Here is a 23,208-nt window from a genome sequence, read left to right as displayed (position 1 = left end):
GCTTGTATATCTGCTATTTTTTTTATCTTGAAATGTGTGCAAATCTTTGAATATATATTTTTAACACATATACTGCCAATCCCGAGATATCTCGGGACATTAAATCCACCTGTTACCTGCGTATCCCGAGATATCTCGGGATCGTCTTTTTATGTGGTTTAATAACGAAAAAAAAAAATTTGGTACCATCCTTGATTTTTTTTTTCTCCCCATGACGCTTCCGACCCATCCTATGAGAAAATTTCCGACAACCGTTTCCGGTTCGTTTTTTATCTTGAAAAAACATTTTTTTCCTGGTTTTGGCTAAAGATCATGGTTTTCACACGGTTTAAAAAACGAATGGTAAGCTCCGGTTGTATTTTCTTTTCTTTGATCGACGAACGGTTATCCTCTTTGTGTTTAAAAACGATCTGATAGCCGATCGGAGGCTAAGCTAATCTAAGATGGCCGGTGGGGAAACGTCACAGCCACGTCACAGCCAAACGGATATGATGTTTGCAGCCTCTTTCTGCGGCTGATACCACAGAAGAAGAAAAAGAAAAAAAAGTGTAAACATTATGAGGGCTCGTACGTCCGTCGTTGCTGTTTATAAACACCATCCGATCGCGGATTTTAATGGATATAATTTTTTGGTGAACGGTTCAAAAGGCTATAAAACTCAAAAACGCTGGCAGTGGGTGAGTACCTTATGAATAAACTCTGGCAGGGAATGTGTTAAAACATTTCAAAAATGTTTTACTAAAATCTTTGCTTCTGGGGGTCCCTGGAACAAAATATTTTAAGATGGAGGTCGGCGGCCAAATGCATTTCATGTTGGGGGTCCTTGACATGAAAAAGGTTTGAGCACCACTGATATAGCAACATACGTTTTTTCAGAGAACTGTTAGGATTTAGAAGACATTTATAGAATTGGCCTCAGGTCTTAATGTGTAAATATTAGTGGTTGTGTGTTACCTGGATCAAACTGAACAAGGGAGGAGGGACTGGTGAGGAAGTCTTTCCCTGCTGTTGCTGTGATCTCATTCATCTAAAGGATAATGGAAGAAGATTGAGAGAATAACCTTACAGTCTGTATACAAATACTAAAAGAAAGATGTTTTTTTTGGGGGTTATTTTATTTTTTACTTTTTTGTTTTCAGAAACACCGCTATGTGGTTCTCAAACGATGTGCTGTGGCACACAGGTGTACTGTGAGACGATTTTATGACAACCCCAGATTATTACTGTAATACATGTTCTGATGTTCAAAAAGTTATGAAATATAATTTATTTATTTTACTATGACGATAGTTTGTGCGCACTCATTTCCCAGTACAAAGGAAAAATTATAGAGCCTAATATATATTATAAAGGGATGGTTCACTAATGGATTTTTCCTATCCATTAGTCATCCCATGGAGACTTGAATTCATGGGTATTGTTTTGTTTTGGCCGGAAGCCAATAATTTGATGACCAGCGGACCGGTAGGCAGCGGTTCCGATAGGAGACACAAAGGAGACTCTTTGTGTCTCCTACCGGAATCGCTGCCGGTCATTAAATTATTGGCTTAGGAATGCGACAAAAAAAAAAAAATATCCATGAATTCAAGTTTCCATGGGATGACTAATGTAAGTAATTTTGGGTGAACAATCCCTTTAAACAATGACATTGACATAACATAGTTCTTTCTGTATACGACTGCTGAGAAGCGGACCTTGACAGTGACGTAGGAGGACTCGGCCAGGTTTCCCTTGCGTAGGATGTCCAGCGAGACACTGGCCTGGTCCTCACACACCGAGTACACTGACCCACTCAGCTCCACGCTGGACCACTGCAGCTCCAGTCTGCAAGAACGGTTCAGAGGAAGCAGTGGTGGAAAAAGTACTCACATATTTCACTTAAGTAAAAGTACATCAAAGTGTACTTAAAAGTACCAAAAGTAAAAGTACTCATTATGCAGAATGTCCCGTTTCAAGTTTTCAAATGCATAGAAATCTTTTGAAAATAACAGATGTAAGCTCACAAGCTTGTAGATCGGCAATATATATATATATATATATATATAGGGCTGAAGTGGTTAATGTATGTTTTGTAATAATAATCAAAGTCTACAAAGTAACTAGTAACTAAAGTTTTCAAATAATAAGTACAATATTTGCCTCTGAGATGTAGTGGAGTAGAAGTAAAAGTACTGAAACTGGAAATACTCCAGTAGGGTACGCTCTCACCAAAAGTTGGCTGGCCGCTGTTAAACGCACGTTGTGCGCGGTCACAGTTTTTTGCAGCCAGCGGATTCTAAAAAAAACGCTGTGACGCACCTGTCACTCACATTCTAATCTCTCAAGAACAGATTCCGACCTGCGGTGGAATCTGTCGGAGCGGTTCGTCCTAACCAGTGCGCATTGGTTACAAGTGGGCGTGCCTTCAGATCAGGAAGTGGGCCGCGCTTTACCCAATCAAATGTAGTGGGCGGGATTCACGTGTCCATCCACCATGATCCACCCTCCCCCCCTCGAAACTAGCCGAAACTAATTTAACAATAGCGTCCTCGGAGCGGACAAAACCACGGAAAGATATTCACATTTTAAATTACTCTTTCATCATAGAAACAAGTGGGCTTATAACCAAAACCATCCATGTTCTCTGGGAGAAGTGGTGTTAGTGTTCCGTGTAGAAATATTGTTAGTGGGAATGAAAACATGGTCGCACCAACCGGAAGTGATGCGCTATAGGCAGACATGAAACCGGTGTTTCCCTGCGCTCTAGTCTAACATTATACTCCTGCCAGACTCCACAGAATATCAGAAAAGCAGAGGTCGCTGTTTTTCATTTTCTGTGGGGTCTGGCTACGCGAGACTACTCACATTCAAGACCGTCCCCGTAGCCCGCACCGCCACTAGACACTAGCCACTAGACAAAAACATTTCTTTGCACTTTCACACTTGGGGTTCGTACATCTACATACTCATACACATTCAGATAAAATATAAAGTAGCCTACTTACCCCATGGCCACGGATGTTGCAATCATGTACGGGCCCTCATAAGTATCCGTATCTTCCGTATTGTTCAATAAAAAGCATTTTAATCCAATCAGTGGTCATTTTCTCCATATGCTTTCAACTGCGCGACCCTAGCGGTTGAGAGGTGTATTGCACTGTTGGTACATTATAACTCTATGGGAAAATGGCCACCAATTGGATTAAAATGCTTTTTATTGAACAAAACGGAAGATACGGGTACTTCTTAGGGCCCGTACATGATTGTAAAATCCGTGGCCATGGGGTAAGCACTTTATATTTAAAATCTGAATGTGTATGTAGATGTACAAACCCCAATTGCAAAAGTGAAGACTATTTTTAACTGACAAGGCTATTAAATATATAGTTAGAGTAATATTATTACACTAAATATATTATTACACTAACCTGAAGCCTTTGCGACCGCACTGACTTGTAACCAGGCCAGTTCTTTAATGTCAGTCATATGGAACTCTTTCATGGTCAAATCATAAAGTAGCCTACTGGGTGAGATGCAACAGCTACAACCAGTTGGTCCACTGAGAGCACCATGTTGCTTCTGAGTCTTGGGACGGTCCGCCTTCGACTCACCCGATTGGACAGAGGGGAAAATCAGCTCCTGCCTCCAGCAGTTTTATGCTTCTTCGTGTAGAGCGGATAAACGCAAGGTCTGCGCGACAAGCGGAAAAATCTGCTCTTGCGTGAATCCACGCATTTGCATTGACAAAGCATTGGCAGATTCTGCCCCAGAGGTAAAATAAAAGTGCGGTAGGAGGGCACCCGTAAAGTAAAAATAGCTCAAAATTTTACTTAAGTACAGTACTTGAGTAAATGTACTTAGTTACTTTACACCACTGAGAAGAAGCAAAGCAGTCATATATCAAATGCACAAATCATGGATTTAAAGTTGCATTATACATGATTTTAAAGCAAAACATACAAATAAGCTGTACGTTTACAGCAATGACATTGCAGACACAGTGGCACAGCGGTCTGGTTTTGACCAGTGGAGGATCAAATCAATTACCTCTTGCTGCCACTTGGGGTCACCAAAGTACAGTACATAGTGTGCAAAGCTTGAATATCAGTACATGATTTTAGTTTCTCATCAAATCATGTGCATGAGTTTAAATGGTCAATACACTATTTGCCCATTCATACTAAGACTAACTCCTATTTAAATATGTAGCATCTTTTTTTAATTGCTTTTTGACTATTGATCAATATCTATTTGTGCCATCTGCTAGATTATGTCGTAATACAAATATAAATTAGATCTGTACTTGTAGCAGATCTACAAGCTCAAACTGCACCGCTGTAGTATGATCAAGTAGGGCGTTAATTTGCGGAAAAAACACAAAAAGTCAAAATATGGAGATAAGAGGTTTCTGCCCGACAGCATCGATATGCATATCGGACATGAATGATTATATTAATTTGTGAAATACTAAAAAATCGGGGGTTGTCCATGCAGCACCTGTGTGATAAATGTGTCTTACATGTGTGAGGGCCCAGTATAAAGGTTTCTTACATGTGTGAGGGTCCAGTATAAAGGTGTGAGGGTCCGGTATAAAGGTGTGAGGGTCCCGTATAAAGGTTTCTTACATGTGTGAGGGTCCAGTGTAAAGGTGTGAGGGTCCGGTATAAAGGTGTGAGGGTCCCGTATAAAGGTTTCTTACATGTGTGAGGGTCCGGTGTAAAGGTGTGAGGGTCCGGTATAAAGGTGTGAGGGTCCCGTATAAAGGTTTCTTACATGTGTGAGGGTCCAGTGTAAAGGTGTGAGGGTCCGGTATAAAGGTGTGAGGGTCCCGTATAAAGGTTTCTTACGTGTTTGAGGGCCCAGTGTTGCCCAGAGGATCTGACACAGTGAACTCCAGACTGTCTGACAGAGCCTCTTTGGAAGGATCAATGATGTAGACGATGATTCTCCTGTTCAGGTCCACCTGGGAGAAGCGCTGGTGGACAAAACCACCTGCAAGAACGCGCGCACACGCACACGCACACACACACACACACACACACACACACACACACACACACACACACACACACACACACACACACACACTGATGAATACATTTTAACAATGTATTCATGTACACATAAAGGAGAGCATACATAAAAGGACACACATATTAAAGGTACAGTTGAGGTTACATTCACAAAATCATAGCATATTGCATGTCACTCAGTACTCTATGGGTAAGCCAATAATAGCAGAGATAGCCTTTTTGCCTCATTTTTGGGCATCCAAAGTTGTTGAAACCCTCTAACAACCAGTCTGGGTATTTCCTGTAGCCCGCCCACCCATCATCGCAATTATTTTGCCTAATCGTCATAACCGTCGAAAATCCTTTCCATAATGAAAAATACATTTTCAGATTTAAGACATATAGTATAATAAATAGCAGAAATAACGATAGCAGATCTACACACTTAACATAAAAACATTTTGAAAGTATTCATTATTAAATAAGCAAGTAATTATTTTTGTTGATTACGAAGCCTAAAAGCCGAACACCAATGTCATTTTTATTAATTATGTTCCAATGTTCAATGCCAAAAACACACAGAATCAAATAGTTAATTGCAATTATCTGCACACCAAACAATCGCCAACTTAAACGTTGTAACGGTGATCGGTGACATGCCCTATACCTGTGACGGAGTTCTCCAGGTAACCAAAGTGCGGCGGCCTAACGATGCGGTAGGTGAGCTCGTCCTCCCGGCTGTGTGCGTCCTGGGCCCTCAGCTCTCTGGAGGACAGGTAGATCCCGGAGCGTCCGTCCGCCAGCCGCTCTGCCTTCCACACGGGCTGCAGTCTGACCACCTCAGGGGCCGACGTGTCCAACGTCTTGATCTGCAATTATTAACAGTATTTACTATTTATCTAACCCATTCAATCAGGGAACGTATCTGTGTCATTTGAGATTTGATCTATTTAACCATTATTTTATACCTTTGGCTGTTAAAAAATAGCGGATATACTGTACAAGCTTGTATATCTGCTTTTTTTTTTTTTTTTAATCGTGAAAATGTTTGCAAATCTTTGAATATATATATTTTTAAAGCGAATATTTGTACCTCAAACCTTTGACTCGGGGGGGGGGTCCCTGGAACTAAATATTTCGAGATGGGGGTCTGCGGCCAAATACATATAATTTCGGGGGCCCTTGAAATGAAAAGGTTTGAGCACCATTATAGCAACATAGGTTTAAAAAAAAAACTGTTAGGATTTAGAAGACATTTGTAGAATCCCCAGAAGCAAAGATTTGAGCTAAAAATGTTCACTTTGAAAATAGATATATGTAAATTCAAAGATTTGCAAAAATGTTAAATGTAAAAAATATGCAGATGTACTTAAGTACAGTACTTATATAATACATGTACCTGGTTACCTACCTGAATAGTGAAGAACACAGGTTCGGTGGTCAGACGCCCGTCCAGCAGGAAGCCCCTGTTAGAGGAGTCAGCGGCAGTGAAGGTGAAGCGGTCGATGAGCGACGGCCCCCCGCTGTGACTGTAGGTCACCTCCAGCTCCTCCACGCTCCTCTGGCTGAAGTTGCCACCGGAGGGCAGTGGCGTGCCGTTCAGCAACAGCCTGACGATAGGGACGCAACAGTTAATCAACCTGATCTATTCAATCGATTATGAGAAATCATCATAATTGATACAGTAGTTTAAAAAAAATGTAACATTAATAATCTATCCCTATTTTGGGCATGTTATTGTAGGTGGAAAGCTTCAAAAAGTCACAATGTGATGCACTGTGAGCTTGTGGATCTGCTATTTTCACATTCTTCGCAATAGGCTCTATTCACAGCAGCCATATTATGAAGACATTCACAGGTGTTACCAATGATACTAATGAAGGCTCTGTTCCATTCTGGTCAGACGGAGTCAGGGTGCTGATATTGTGCATGTTGGCTGAATGGAAACACTCCCAAATGGCCCTTTACGGGTGTGTAACTCTGAGAGTGTACAAATGGAACCAAATGGACCCTTACGGGTCCATTTGGTTCCATTTGTACACTCTCAGAGTTATGGGGGTTGTGGAAATCTGAAATTCAAAAATCTGAGAACTACTGTGCTACACTAAATGGAACAGAGCCTTCATTAGTATCATTGGTAACACCTGTGAAGGAAGTGTTAATATGGCTGCTGTGCATAGAGCCTATACACCGTTGTTACAGTAAAGTATAAAACAAAGCGCTCGGGAGGTAAAGAGGCCGTCTTGGAATCCAGAGGTTCCAGGTTCGATACTCCTGGCTGCCTTTCGAAGGGTCCTTGAGCAAGACACAGAACCCCTAACTGCTTCCGATGTGCAGATTGGTGGCTTAATGGTTTCCTCCATCACATTGGTATGTAATGTTGTGTGAATGGGTGAATGTGGAGTAGATTGTAAAGTACGTTGAAGGGTCTGAAAGACTAGAAAGGTTCTATTTGTGTTAAAAAATTAAAAAGCATTCATGTTAAAAAAAAACTGTTAAAACCACTATACGATCACCTGTTAAAACCCACTGTAAGATCTTTTTGAAAAACGTATGTTGCTCTATACTATATATACAGTATATAAAATCTAAAATGACACGGATGCTTTCCCGGTTTTAACCCATTCAATCCTGGAACGCAACCCACAACTGACTTCTAAATCCTAACTGGTTTCTAAAAAACGTATGTTGCTACAGTACATCAGTGGTTCTCAAACCTTTTCATGTCAAGGACCCCCAAAATGATATGTATTTGGCCGCCGACCCCAACTTAAACTATTTAGTTCCAGGGACCCCCCCAGAAGCAAAGATTTGAGTTACAAATGTTAAACATATATATATATATTCAAAGATTTGCACAAATGTTAAAGCTTTTTCAAAAACTCTGTATACTCGGTGCCACGCTATGAGCTTGTAGATCTGCTATTTTTGAATAGACAAAGTATAAAATAATGGTCATGGCTAAAATCTAAAATGACAGATGCTTTCCCGGTTTTAATGGGTTCAAATAAAATAAAAACTGTATGGATAGAATAATCGCTAAGAAAAGAATGGATCGTTGCAGTCCTTACCTGCCGTACTGCGGCGGCTGCCCCACGACGTAGAGCAGGGCGTCGGCGGGGGTGTCGGGGTCGGACAGGGTCAGGCTCTCGGGGTCGAGGGTCACGGTGGCCCCCCGGGGGACCGCCAGGCCCTGGTTCCTGGTGAGAGACGGCAGCACGCGGTCCACCATCTCCACCTGGATCTCAAAGCTCCCGTTTCGGCTGGCCTCGCCGTTACTGACCACGAACCTGGAGGGACACGGACGGTAGTGGTTGGTTCTCAAACAATTTTTTTTGTGTCAAGGACCCCCGAATTGATCCATATTAGCCCGCGGACCCCCATTTGAAAAGCTATGCCAGGGACCCCCATATGAGAGAAGATTTTTACAGTTGGCTCTATAGCAGTGATTTTCCACTTTTTTAAATTATTATTTCAAGGACCCTCAGTTTGATATGCATTAGACCACGGACCCCCATATCTGAAACCATTCTCTGAGAGTGTACAAATGAAACCAAATCCATTTGGTTCCATGTGTACACTCATGTGTAACTTTGCTGGGGACCCTCTGGAACCCACTCAAGGACCCCTGGGGGTCCCCGGACCCCATTATGAGAACCACTGCCACAGAGCAGGTGGTAATACTGTGAGGGTTTGTATAGAAACAAACACTGGATTTTTTTCAAAACACGACCCATTAAGTGGAAAACTAATGAAAAAAAATAAGAACATAGTGAAAATAGCAGATCTATAAGCTCACATGCATCATGATGCTACAGGTCATGAGTTTAAAGGTAGATCTGCTATTTTTTGCTATTTTGGAAGATTATGGAGCTTTGACAATAATGACTGTAAAATTAATAATGAATGATGTAATGCCCCATACAATTAGGGGGTGAATTGAAATGTCTCTATATATATATATATATATATATATATATATATTTTTTTTTTCTTTTTTTCTTTTTTCATCGCGACGTGTTGTGAGCTTGTAGATCGGCTATTTTCAAATAGCCAACGTTTAAATAGGTCTGAAGTGGTTAATGCATGTTTTGTAATAATAATCTAAATCTACAAAGTAACTTGTAAAGTTTTCAAATAATTGTAGTGGAGTAAAAGTACAATATTTGCCTCTGAGATGTAGTGGAGTAGAAGTAAAAGTATAGAAAAATGTATATACTCCAGTAAAGTAAAGATCCCTCAAAATTGTACTCAGGTACAGTACTTGAGTAATTATACTTAGTTACTTTACACCACTTAGTGTATTCATTCATTTATTTATGTATTTATTTATTTTTCTTTTTGTATTGGCCAATTGGGAAAATGTATTACAAGTCTAGGCGGCAGCTAGGCCCACTTAGAAAACCACAGATACATGAGAGGCATCGGGCGCTACAGGGTTTCCTCACTGGAAGATCTCCACGGACGCGCTGGCGCGGTTGTCGTGCACGTAGGCCACCAGGTTGGCCGCCACGTCCATCTGACTGAAGGTGGAGATGGCCAGGCCCGGGTGGCGGATGTACTCCATGTGTCCGTGGGCGGGCGGGTGGGTGACGGCGTACAGCAGCTCCTCCGGTTTGTCCGAGCCGTCCGTGGCCAGCAGGACGTCCGTGGTGAGCACCACGCGGTCTCCACGGCTGACCTTCACCGGCTTGGTGAAGATGGCGATGTTTCCTGGAAGAGCGAAGACACAAAGTTATTAATAATTAATAATAAATGTTATGAATATGTCATATTATTTACAAAGCAGGATACGCCTGGGTCTTGAGCATTCTTAAGGCTACAACTAGCCTTTTTTTTTATTAATGTGTATGGTAGAGAATGTTAAAGGAGTAGTTCACCCAAAAACATATTTTTCTATCAATTACACACCCCATGAAGCATTGAAGTTTTTCATTCACTAATTTGATAGCGGAAAGATGCTACTGTATCCGGTAGGAGACTCAAAAAGTTCTCCTTTGAGTCTCCTGCCGGTCATCAAATGATTGTCTTAGGAATGCAACAAAAACAAAGAAATCTCCATGAATTCAATGTTTCATGGGGTGCGTAATTGATGGAGATTTTTTGGGGGGGGTGAATTAATCCTTTAATACAATACAGCTTTTTTTTAATGGTCTGTTCGTCATGCCCCCAGTGCGAAAAAACCTTTGCAAAGATTTTTGTAAATGTCCATTTGGGACCCCCTCAAGGAACCCAGGGGGTCCCTGGAGAACCCACTTTTAGAACCACTGCTATACTGTAACCCTTGTCCTTGTCTCCTGATATGAGAAAGTACAGTATAGGCTACAGGTAAAATGTGAGTTCACACCGAACTTTCTCTTTCCAAGGTGTTTCGCCAAGGTGGGTGTGGTTTTGAGGTTAGGTTAAGGCCGTGGTTCCCAAACAGTGGGTCGGGACCCATTTGTATGGGTCGCGATCCACAAGTAAATATCCCTTTTTTTACTTCTTATTTATAAAAATATTTATTTCAAAAGTTGAATTTCTTTTCACAATTATTCATTAAAAAAATCTAGATTCCTTTAAAAAATACATTAAGAAGTAAGAAACTTAAGAAGTAGTAAAAATAGCAGATCTAAAAATACATTAAAAAGTAAGAAACTTAAGAAGTAGTAAAAATAGCAGATCTACAGTACAAGCTCACAACGCGTCGCATCGCGACGCGTTGATCGGCTATTTTTGGGTCCCGGGAAGACATCAAATGTCTCTTTTGGGTCTCGACCAAAAAAGTTTGGGAACCAGTGGGTTAAGGCATATTTTCTGTGAGGCTAGGGTTAGGTTTAGGCATATATCCACGCACACCTGGGCGAAACACCAAAGAAAGAGGGAGTCCCGAGTTCACACACTCGTGTTACCTTTCTCCATGTCTTGGATGGAGACGTGGAAGTGTTGTGAGGGCGAGCGGTTCTTTCCGTCCAGCAGATGGAAGACAAAGAAGTCGTGCTGTCCGGTGCTGCTGTGTGGAGCTGTGTGGACGTACCGCAACAGGTTCATGTCCACCGCCTCCTGGCTGTAGTTCTGTCCTGCACCCAGTGTCACCCAGTCACCACCCTCCTGACAGACACACACCATACACCAGTGTTGGAAAAAGTACTCAAATGTTTTACTTGATAGTGTCAATACTGCAATGTAGAAATACTCTGATACAAGGCCTGTGTTCAAAATGTTACTTGAGTAAAAGTACAAAAGTATTGGCATCATATACTTAAAGTACCAAAAGTAATAGTGCTAAAATGTTTGAAAATAGCAGATCTACAAGCTCAAAGCGCGGCACAGAGTTATGAGCTTGTAGATCTGCTATTTAATCATGAACATTTTTTTCAAATCTTTGAATACATGTTGCTGAACCAATGAAAAGCATTAAAAAGCGCTTCCGACAAAACCAGCTAACTCCACCGGAGTTAGCTGGTTTTGCTGACTCCAGGCTCCACCCCCTTTTGACCTCCAACCTCATTGTGAGCTTGGAGGTCCATTCAGCTGTTCTGATCGATGATGAACAAAACCTCCTAACTCCACTTTTTTCATGTCCTGAACATAAAAAAAAAAAAAAACGCCTTTATTGAGAGGAGAGTAGGCAGACAGGAAATGGGGATAGAGATGGGGGGGTGACACACAGCAAAGGGAGTCGGGATCAGGAGTCGAGCACACGACACGCTGTCAGAATGGATTATCGGCCTATATAGTATGCACCTGACCGTTAGGCCAGAGGGCACCCTGAATATACATTTTTTAAAGCGAACATTTGTAACTAAATGTTTTGCTTCTGGTGGGGGTTCCCTGGAACAAAATATTTTGAGATGGGGGTCCGCAACCAAATACATGGGGGGGTCCTGTGAGAACCACTGATATTATAGCATAAAACTGTATTTAGAAGTGTCAATGAAGTGACTGCACAGTACTGTGCTGCTGACCTTGATCTGAAGCAGTCCTCGGGACGGAACGCTCTCTAAAACATAGAGGACGTGAGCAGAGGGAGTGTCATCGTCCTGGGCGTACAGGGTGACGCTGGAGATGAGCCTGGCTTCGCCGGGATCCACCTCCACACCGTTGTTCCTGTAGGAGGACGGGAGAACGTTGTAAAAGGACAGGACTTTACTACGGTAATGCTACTCATTAACAGATCTGTTTTAGCCCATTAAAACCGGGAAAGCATGAGCTCGTAGATCTGCTATGTTTTTAAAATTGTGAAATGTGTGCACATTTTTGAATATATATATATATTTTTTAAAGCTAATTTTCAAATCAAATCTTTTCTTCTGTGGGGTCCCTGGAACAACATATTTTGAGATGGGGGTCTGCGGCCAAATACATATCCTTTTGGGTGGTCCTTGACATTGAAAAGTTTGAGAACGACTGATTATAGCAGCGTACGTTTTTTCTAAAAACTTAGGATTTAGAAGACATTTTGTAGAATCCCCCAGAAGCAAAGATTTGAGTTACAAATGTTCACTTTACAAATATATATATTCAAATTTTTGCACAAATTGTCATGATTTAAAAAAAAAATAGTGCCACGCTATGAGCTTGTATATCTGCTATTTTTGATTGTTTGTTTTTCTAGCTTAAATGTTGAAGAATCCACTCAATATAACAAACAGCAGTTTTAGGATCACGTGTATGTATGTGTAATTTCTGCAATTAGTGTGAGAGGTGTGAGATACAGTATAACATAAACATAATCTCAGCCATTTTCTCAGCTTCTTGATTTGCGGTTTAACATTCAAATTACTATATCTTATTCAATATCGACAGTATGGGCAATTGTAACATCCTAGGGCGACATTTCACACAGTAAAATCCACAGAGCTACTTATCCATTTGTAACTCTGAGAAAGTGTAAATTGTACTCTCTCAGAGTTAAAGGGATAGTTCACCCCCCCAAAAAAATCCATGAATTCAAGACTCTATGGGGTGACAAATCGATAGAAAATAAGTCATTTTGGAGGTCAACTATCCCTTTAAATCAACACGTCAGACGTCCACCTTGTGACTCTTGGCTCCAGGTCGTTGACAGGTAGAACTTGAACCATCACTAGTCTATTTAGCTGGTGCTTCCCGTCTGTCAGCTGGATACTGAAGCTGTCCTCCATGTTCTCTGAGTCGTCGTGCACGTACATCAGAGACATGCCTGCAGGTCACACACACACACGCACAAACACACGCACACGCACACGCACACGCACACGCACACGCACACGCACACACACACACACACACACACACACGTTTTTAAGATGACATGGATGTGTCGCACCCAAAACGTTGACACATTTAAATATGCAGCCACTCCACAGCGGCCTCAATGTGAGTTGTGTGTGTGTGCGTGGCACACAAAAATGTGAACCCTTACAGTTTTTTTAGTTTTTTTATATACTTTCAGTGTCAAAGCTGCGGTCCATAACGTTTATCTCCAATATTCTGGGATATGAACCCGTGTCTCCCATGTATGAGACCACATTTTGACCAGTAAGAGGCCAGGCTTAGCCAGGGAAGATTTGCATTTACGAGCAGATTTTAGGACAAGGGGAAGAAGCTGGGATTGGGATTAATGGCAGTTGGACACTGGTGCGGGTAAGGGACAAATGGTGTGTGTGTTGGAATTAAATACAATAGCAGATATACTTTAGCATTAAACATATTTAACAAATATTCAGCTGCTATAGTATACAGTATAGATTAGAGGCTACCATGTTCTATGCATTGCATTATTTGTAGGCATACTGTATAACGATTTATCGTAAATCGATTCAAACTGGTGACAATTTAAATCGATTTAATAATAAAATAAAAAATATAAGAAAATACAGAATATTTGTAAGATAATTGATAAAAATTTGTTTTCAGTCATTTGCTACTGTATTGAATAGAGGATACAGTATTGTAAAATAAATAATAATAATACTGGACTTGTGTAAGAGAAAAATATACATATAGAAAATTATTTTGTGTTTAAAAAAATAGTGAAACATTGTATTGTGAACCTAGTATCGTGATTCAAGTCGTATCGTGAGTGAATCGTTACATGTCCTATTATTTGTGGAAGGCTCCAAAGCCAAGGAAAGACAGGGTTTCGTACAACAGTACCATTTCTCAGATCTGTCAAGGTAAAGTCCTCCACCGGTGTGTGGGCTTCCCTTCTCCTGTGGACGGACCCCCCGCTGTTCATGACGATGGCCCCGTGCCGCGGGCTCTGGACCACGGTGAAGCGCAGCTGGTCTTTAGGGACGTCCCGGTCCAAGGCGTTCAGGACAGAAGGGTCCAACTCCTTCATGTCGCCCTCTCGCACCTTTTTCACACACAGAGAACAAGTCTTTTCCTCCCCAATTTATTTATTTTTCCTGCAATTTCCCCCCGATTTTTGCTTTGTTTTTGTTTAGGAGGGAAATGTATTAATAATAATAACTTATAAAAACTTTTTTTTTCGATTTTCAGAAAAAAATGTAAGAAATAGCAGATCTAAGCTATTGCAATAGGGCTGAAGTGATTCATTCATAATGTATTTTTTTGTAATTGTCCAGGGACTCCCATAAACTGCTTTTCTGTTTTTGGCTCTCGAGCTGAAAACATTTTGAAACATCTATGGACCACAAGCCTTTGAGAAACAAGCCTTTGGCTTTGTTTGTGTCTCATCCATTTGGCATTCATTTTGTTTACATTACATTTAAAAATGGCAAGATATTCCATCAATCAATCACACCTCTGCTCTAACGTGGTTTCTGTGGACTTACAGTGATGTCAATGCTCTTTTTAAAAATATATATAGTTTTTTCTTCAAAATTTTGAGTAGTCAATCATTTTGTGCCTCCTTTTTTCTCCCAAATGTAGTCGTTATGCCAATGAATTCCTCCCCACACACATTTCTGTGTTGTCACTGCTGTTGTATCCTAATGGCTCACCTGCCAGTGAGGAGCCCCCACCGGGAGGACATAGAGCCTTCGTCCTACTCTTCCCGCCCCAACACTCCCCGCTGACAGGCTCCGCCCCCCAGCCCGTAGGAGTACATGCAATGACCAGTATCACCCTCCCTGCCTGGCTTCCCTCCCCCGAACGCGGGCCAATTGTGTTCGCGTAGACGCCCGACAAAGCCGGTTGCACCACGGTGGATTCGAACCCACAACCTCCGTGGTGGTGGGCAGGGACTTTAAGGGATAGTTCACCCAAAAAAAAACGTTTTTTTTTCTATCGATTAGTCACCCCATGGAGAGTTGAATTATGGATAATTTTTTGTTTTTGACTGAAACGGTCTCCTTTGTGTCTCCTACCGGAACCGCTACATATGGTCCACTGGTCATCAAATTATTGACAAAAACTAAAAAATATCCATGAATTCTCCATGGGGTGACTAATCGATAGAAACAAAAGTCATTTTGGGGGTGTAATATCCCTTTAATGTTCTAACATGGTTTCTGTGGACTTACAGTGATGTTTCTGGCCAGGAACTCGGGGACCTCGTCGTTGGTGGGGCTGATGATGATGTAGAAGGGGGCGTGGCCGGAGGTGCGCGCTCCGTCTGACACACACACCATGAACTGGTCCGCGGTGGGCTCCATCCTCTGGTGTCTGGACTGCACGTAGTTCACATGACCGTCCATCACGTCTCTGTAGGAGAAGGACGCTACGAGGACGAGACCGGGAGAGAAGAGGAAAGTCTTTTTGTCTGATATTAGTTATTACAATTTACAGCATTCATGAAATAAATGTAATCTGGAAACTATCATACAAAATATTTGATATGGCATATCATTTCAATACAACCAATTGCCAATGTCAGCCATCCGACAAATTTGGGAAGATAATTCCCAAATTTAGCATTTATTTCAAAAAAAGAAATGCACCGCGTCAAATTGTGAGCTTGTAGATCGGCTATTTTCTCTATGAAGTATTATATGGCTTAAGTGAAGTGGTTAAATGAATACTCCATACTGTATACCAGGCGTCTTCAACAGGGGGTCCTCAGAGCTACTATAGGGGTCTGCCAAATCTTTGTGTGATGGAATGTTTTTTCTTACATTAAGCACTTGAACCCAGCATCCCTATTTTGAGGGGAACATTAACCGAAAATAGCAGATCTACAAGCTCACACGTTGTGAGCTTGTAGATCTGCTATTTTCGGCAAAGAGGTTTGGTGTAGCGGTAAAAGGAGCAAATCAAGTACTAAGTAGGTTTAAGTGGTTAAATGTCTGAAATGAACAAAAAACTATAAAACTACGGGATCTATGAAATCTATGAAAAAGCTTAATCTGCAACACAATTTTATACAATATAGGGGGGGGGTCCATGATTCATCTCTCTCTCAGCTAGGGGGTCCTTGACCTGAAAACGTTGAAGACCCCTGCTGTATACTGTATGTGGTAGAAGACGAATGGTAATTATTATCAAAACGTTACCACATTTCTGAGAAGACAGCTATGGATCATGCATAAGGGGTCGTCCATGCTGACCTATGCTTATGCCCATGTTGCTCTTCTCGAACCCGGGACTGGGCAGGACGTTCTCGATGTATCCAAACTGTGGGGGAGACACCAGGCTGACCACCAGCGTGTCCAGAGCCGTGTCCACGTCCAGCGCCTTCAGGTGGGCCACGGTTATCGGAGCGGTTCCACCTTCATCCACCACAAATATGTCTCCTATGAACCACAATGACATCCTGTTAGTTACACCGAGTAATCGACACATGTATTAGGGCCTTGGTTCTCAAAAAATTTCATATCAAGGACCCCCAAAATTATATGTATTTGGCTGCGGACCCCCATTTCAACATATTTTGTTCCAGGGACCCCCAGAAGCAAAGATTTGAGTTAAAAATGTCTTTTAAAAAGCAGATTTCAAGATTTGCACACATTTTCGAGATCAAAACAAAATAGCCAAAGTATAAAATATGTATAAAGTGGTTCAAATGATTGTTAACACATTTTGCTGGGGACCCCCTGGTAGCCCCCCCCCCCCCCCCCCCCCCCCCCCCCCCAAGGACCCCTGGGGGTCCCCAGACCCTACTTTGAGAATCAATGTATTAGTAGCCTGGCAAACCCCCCTCCCTCCGGAAATCTCATTTATTTCCGGAGGGAGGGGGGTTTACCAGGCTAATGTATTAGGGCACAGGGCACTCTGTCTCTTGTCTGACTGTGTTTATGTGCATGTCATAACAACCCCAAGATAATGAAACTTCACACAACTTCACAGATCATCAAGTCAACATCTGACAGAGAATATGGTGCAATTGTGGTTGTCAAAGGCCAAAAGGTCAAATGTTCCAGCAGAGGGACACGGGAGGAGCTACCCATATACGGGAATTCATCAATAAGTGATAGTCATATTCATACTTCTAGTCTTATCAGACTAGAAGTACTGCATTGTGGTTGAATGCCTCTGCCAACCACATCCGTGTCCGTCTAGACACAAATAGTAGTGAATGAAGACTTTGAAGGAATTTAACGAACATGTTTTGTGAGGTCACACAGTGATCTTAACCTTTGACCTTTCACCAACTACTTCTAATCAGTTCATCCTCAAGGTCCGAGTGGAAGTTTGTGCCAAATGTCATGAAGTGACCTCAAAGTGTTCCTGAAAAAAAACATAATGCCTTCTGGCACGGCTGTCCGCCAGTGGTAGCATACAAAATCATTGTGTGAAGTTTTTCAAACCATCTACAATTAGACCATGTTAATCGTCCAGTCCATTACCTGTAGTGAGGGTAGGAGGTTGGCTATCAACTGGAAACACAGTGATTTTCAGGTCGTACACAGGCAGACTGTCCCGGACAGGAGCTGTGCCCCGCCTGTCGGTGAAGGGCAGTCCATCAGCACCTGCTCCGCAGCACAGAGGAGAGTTCTCTGTCTCCCCGTCAGAAATGACCACGGTGATGGTGTCATGTCGAGGAGTCAGGCCAATCTCCTGTCCTACAAACACGAGCACAGACACAGCATATGATTTTACATTTTCACTCAGGCTCATTTCAACTCGCAGTTCTTGCAAAACGAGGCTGAAGCCTTTCTGTTTGCCACCGCCGTTTACTACACGTTTATTTGTTTTATCATTTTGTCGGACACTGTAATTTTATTCACTCATTTGACTGTTTTATTTGAATTTATGTCCACTTACGCAGACACACTGCGACAGTGATTCAACAGTCCCGAGTTGGTGTTGGCTAATCCACACTCTCGCATCGCATCAAGGATCAAATTCGAGTTAGAGAAGGAGGAGGATGTGACTGAAGTCGTCTGATTTTGTGGGAAACGGGCCAATCTCATTCGCTAAGAAGTTAATACATACTGTACATACACCCAAATCAGTCAGTTGGTCTGTCCATATTCAACCTCATTCATCTCCCTTCATTCTCATCTAATGGTTCATTTAGGTATTTTTTAAAGTAGAACACTGTTCACTCTTTATGTTCAGCATGGGTCAAAGGCAAAGCTCTGTTCTTGCAGCTGTTTGTGATCAAACTCCTTCCACCTCCCCGGCCTCCTCCCTGTGGCATTTAGTTTTTCATGATGTTAAATGGATGATTCTGTGGATCGTACTGTTGGTACGCGTGTATCTTAACTTATCCCACGTGCGCAGATAATCTGTAGTATCACAGGAGCAGAGTCACACCGTCAAACTGAATGCAATATCATTGCAATAAACTGAAGGGTCTAACTGAAACATAATAATGCTGATGTTTGATCGAAAATGCTGACATAACCAGAAACACAAAGGGGAATGGTAAATGGTGCATTTATATAGCGCTTTTATCCAAAGCACTTTACATAGATTGTGCATTACTTTCCCCCCTTCAAACACACATTCATACACCGATGGCGGAGGAAACCATGCAAGGCACCAACCTGCTCATCGGGAGCAAACTAGGGTTCAGTGTCTTGCTCAAGGACACATCGACACTAACTCTGGGGGAGCCCGAGATCGAACTGGGAACCTCACGGTTGCCATCCGGCCACTCTACCCCTGAGCCACTACCGCCGCGGAATAGGCTATATGCACAGCAGCCATATTGGAAGGAAATTGGGCCTTCACAGGTGTTACCAATGATACTAATGAAGGCTCTGTTCCATTTAGTGTAGCACAGTGGTTCTCAAACCTTTTAATTTCAAGGACTCCCATAACTCTCAGAGTTACACACCCGTAAGGGGCCATTTGGAACCCCCTCAAGAAACCCTGGACCACACTTTGAGACTAGAATAGAACAGAGCCTTAATTAGTATCATTGGTGACACCTGTTAAGGAAGTAAGAAGTGGCCCAATTTCTTTCCAATATGGCTGCTGTGCATAGAGCCTATTGAGATGGTAGCACCACCTACCTGTGTGCTTGTAGCTGACCTCCCCCGCGACCAGGTCGGCCTGGGCGAAGCGGTCGACCACGGCGCCCCTCCTCAGCACCACGCCGTGGTAGGGCTGCCGGGCGATCAGGTACGCCAGGCTGCCGTTGTCGCTGTCGGCGTCCGTGGCGTAGACGTACTCGGCCGTGATGACCACCTGCTCGCCCTCGGCGCAGCGGAGGAGGGGTTTCAGGCCCGACGCCACCACGGGAACCTCGTCGTTGACGGGCCTCACCTGGGGGAGGAAGCAACGAAAACGAGCCGTTTGTGTCGCTTGCAGGTCTGTTACTCTGAGAGTGAACAAATGGGACCAAATGGACCCTCAATCCATTAAGACCGCGGGAACGCATTTGTGTGATTTTAGATTTCTTTGACTAAAAATAAAAATAGCAGATCTGCTTTTTTTTTTAAGCGTGAAAATGTGTGCAAATCTTTGAATATATATCTTTTAAAGCGAACATTTGTAACTCAAAACTTTGCTTCTGGGGGGTCTCTGGAACAACATATTTTGAGATGGGGGTCCACGGCCAAATAATCTTTTTGTGTGGTCCTTGAGTGTGGTTTGAGAACCACTGATATTATAGCAACATAAGTTATTTTTATTCTTTTATGTTAGAATTTAGAAGACATTTGTAGAATCCCCAGAAGCAAAGATTTGAGTTACAAATGTTCGCTTTAAAAAATATATATATATATATATATATATATATATATATAGAGAGAGAGAGACATTTTGCAGTCATTTTCAAGATTTTCCCAAATAAATCTAAAAATGACACAGATGCGTTCCCGGTTTGAATGGGTTAATACATTAAAACATAATTATATAATTATATTGACTTCCAAAATGTGGAGTACGTAATTAATTACCATCACTTGTATGACAAAATCGACAGAGTTGATGCCGTCTGTGGCGGTGAATTCAATGACATCCTCCACAGTCTCTGAGCTGTCATGATTATACCTACAGAACAAAACACACAGATCAACAATATTATGTCAAGCTTCTGAATTGGAACGAGGGCCAGACCACCAGGTTTAGGAACAACTTCCACCTGGCTACCATCAGACAGTTGGCCTTGGACTTTTGCTTTTCCTCATGGACCTACCTGTGGATTATACCAGTAAAGGCAACCCTTGTGGACTATATGGTTGAACGTGACACTCGCTGATACTTTGCACATTATCTCATATACGCACTGATACTCTTCTTGCACTAATGTCTATGTGTCATGAACAGTATTATACCAGCTGCTATGCTCACGCACCTTATTTCTAAAACTCATGTACATAGTGTACAGTATGGATGGTTATGTTATGTGTAAATATGTCAATACACTGTTTTTTTCTCTCTCTTTGTTTCCTTCCTATTAACAACAACACTACATGTTTAGGTCAGTGGTGCTGACAGATGTTGCTGTTAGCAGAATCTGTTTTAAGAGATCTGACCTAACTTTAACTTTAATGCTTTTCAGATGGTGTATGTCAGACCTAACTTTAAAGGTATAGTTCACCCCCCCAAAAAAATCTATCTAGTCACCCCATAGAGACTTGAATTCATGGATATTTTTTCGCATTCCTAAGCCAATAATTTGATGACCAGCGGACCGGTAGGTAGCGGTTCCGGTAGGAGACACACAGTCTCCATGGGGTGACTAATCGGAAAAAAAGCTGTTTTGGGGGTGAACTATCCCTTTAATGCTTTCCGGACGGTGTACAGGGAAAGTGTCATGTCTGACCTAACTTTAAGGCTTTTCAGGTGCTGCACGGTGAAAGCCTGGCCTGGTTTCAGTGGCGTGCCGTCCAGCCACAGAGCTCCGTGATGAGGCTGTCTCCTCAGCCTGACCTCCAGCACCTCCTCCATGGAGTCTACATCAGACAGCAGGAGGTGTTCAGGACCCAGCCAGCCCTCTGAACCCTCGTCCACCGTTAGCACGTTGGTCCTCACCTGAAAGACATGACAATAAATAACGAATGATGGGGAAAAAATAGATGATATTAAATTAAATGAAATTAGATTCAAATAATCTCCCATTCAATCCGGGAACGCATGTCTGTGATTTTAGATTTATTTGGCTATTAAAAAATTAGCAGATACACAAGCTCATAGTGCGGCATCGAGTGCCACGCTATGAGCTTGTAGATCTGCAACTTTTTTTTAATTGTGAACATTTGTGCAAATCTTCGAATACATATTTTTTAAAGCGTAACTCAAAATATACATATTTTATGTGTTTTAAAGCGAACATTTTTAACTCCGATCTTTGCCTCTTTGTCCCTGGAACAACATATTTTGAGATGGGTCAAATACATATCATTTTGGGGGTCCTTGACATGGAAAAGTTGGAGCACCACTGATATAGCAACATACCGTTCGGATGTAGAAAACATTTTTAGATATGTATTTGGCCGTGGACCCCCATCTCAAAATGTTTTGTTCCAGGGACTCCACCAGAAGCAAAGATTTGAGTTACAAATGTTCGCTTTAAAAATATATTTATATTCATGGATTTTCAAGATTAAAAAAAAAATCCTTGTAGCAGGTCTACAAGCTCATAACGCGCCACTCTGTGCCGCGCGCTATGAGCTTGGATATCTGCTATTTTTGAATAGCCAAAGTATAAAATATGATTAAAATCTAAAATGACACAGATGCGTTCCCTGGATTGAATGGGTTATTAATAGCTCAAGTGTGAAACAGCCCAGCCGTCATTCACGGCTGTTGGTTTTGTTGTGTATCAGTGTACTGTACCTCTGGGGCCTGGTTGTCTACTGGAACCAGTGTGATGTTGAAACAGATCCCAGTGATCGTCCGGCCCAGCTGGTTGGTGATGGACAGAACGAACTGGACGTGCTGGGGATAGGGACCGATGTCCAGGACGGGAGGCATGTAAGCTACCTTCATGAAGTTCACCGCATGCTGCAAAGACCAGAACAAAAGAAAAACATGAACACTGAACATTATCTGGGTTTGTTTTGCTAAAAAAAAACAGTCTAATACAGTGATTCTCAAAGTGGGGTCCGGGGACCGCCAGGGGTCCCTGAGGGGGTCCTTGACATGAAAAAAAATGCTAATAGACCTTTTTAAAGACCTAAATAATGTTCTAATAGTGTTCTAATCTACGGTATTCTGGTCAGTGAAGACTCTGCTACACTAATATGGAACAGAGCCTTAATTAGAATCATTGGTAACACATGTGAAGTAGATAACATTTTACACAACTCTGTATGTCAACATGGCTGCAGTGTAATTAAGCCCTTTGTATGTGTTTTGTAGCAGGGTTACCTGTGTGAACAGTCTCAACACGGGTGCACTGGAGTCCTTGGTGAACTTGGGGATGCTGTCGACCAGGAACAGCCTCCCTGCGTCCACACTGCTCAACACAACACAATGACACAGAAATGATGTTATTTGCAGTATAGGGCTGCACGATCGATATTAGGAAACCAAGCAATATGCGATAACGTTGTTGAATATTGCGAATATTCCCTGGGTTCTATTTTCCCCGCTTACGTTAGTGTTAGTGTAGAAACCGGGGAACATATGCTCCCCTCGCAATAAGTAGACAAATAAGTATACAGTTTTAAGATCTTTCTGCCTTAGGTTTGCTTTTGAAAAAAAATAATGAAGAAAAGGATTCCAAACAAAAACATCCTTTATAGCTGGATTGTTGAAATGCTACATGTATATTGCTTTTACAATATGTATATTGCGCACGTTGATATTGCGATGATCGATTGTCAATATATTGTGCAGCCCTAGTATGCTATATATTTTTTAAATATTTGTACAATATGACATTTTTTGTAACATACATTACATACACTATCACACACATTCACACACACACCCTTGCACTTGCGTA

General features: G+C 42.0%; 1 protein-coding gene across 1 annotated transcript in view; it reads right to left on the bottom strand.

Moving 5' to 3' along the window:
• frem1a (Fras1 related extracellular matrix 1a) overlaps nucleotides 1-23,208 on the bottom strand; it is a 59,918-nt gene that overhangs the window by 8,987 nt on the left and 27,723 nt on the right. The window contains exons 15-33 of the mRNA XM_084042963.1: nucleotides 22,629-22,716; nucleotides 22,095-22,262; nucleotides 21,082-21,290; nucleotides 20,213-20,306; nucleotides 19,325-19,577; nucleotides 17,708-17,923; nucleotides 16,469-16,654; nucleotides 15,446-15,642; nucleotides 14,112-14,313; nucleotides 13,011-13,155; nucleotides 11,939-12,080; nucleotides 10,883-11,081; nucleotides 9,440-9,704; nucleotides 8,063-8,281; nucleotides 6,403-6,601; nucleotides 5,659-5,860; nucleotides 4,827-4,971; nucleotides 1,695-1,824; nucleotides 955-1,027 (exon numbers count right to left, since the gene is read on the bottom strand). Of these exons, the coding sequence (XP_083899089.1) occupies nucleotides 955-1,027; nucleotides 1,695-1,824; nucleotides 4,827-4,971; nucleotides 5,659-5,860; nucleotides 6,403-6,601; nucleotides 8,063-8,281; nucleotides 9,440-9,704; nucleotides 10,883-11,081; nucleotides 11,939-12,080; nucleotides 13,011-13,155; nucleotides 14,112-14,313; nucleotides 15,446-15,642; nucleotides 16,469-16,654; nucleotides 17,708-17,923; nucleotides 19,325-19,577; nucleotides 20,213-20,306; nucleotides 21,082-21,290; nucleotides 22,095-22,262; nucleotides 22,629-22,716 (3,332 nt within the window). The remainder of the gene's footprint in view (nucleotides 1-954; nucleotides 1,028-1,694; nucleotides 1,825-4,826; nucleotides 4,972-5,658; nucleotides 5,861-6,402; nucleotides 6,602-8,062; nucleotides 8,282-9,439; nucleotides 9,705-10,882; nucleotides 11,082-11,938; nucleotides 12,081-13,010; nucleotides 13,156-14,111; nucleotides 14,314-15,445; nucleotides 15,643-16,468; nucleotides 16,655-17,707; nucleotides 17,924-19,324; nucleotides 19,578-20,212; nucleotides 20,307-21,081; nucleotides 21,291-22,094; nucleotides 22,263-22,628; nucleotides 22,717-23,208) is intronic.

Source organism: Gymnoscopelus microlampas (genome assembly GCF_963454915.1).
Source record: "Gymnoscopelus microlampas genome assembly, chromosome: 19".
NCBI lineage: Eukaryota > Metazoa > Chordata > Actinopteri > Myctophiformes > Myctophidae > Gymnoscopelus > Gymnoscopelus microlampas.
This window is presented reverse-complemented; position numbering and strand designations above follow the sequence as displayed.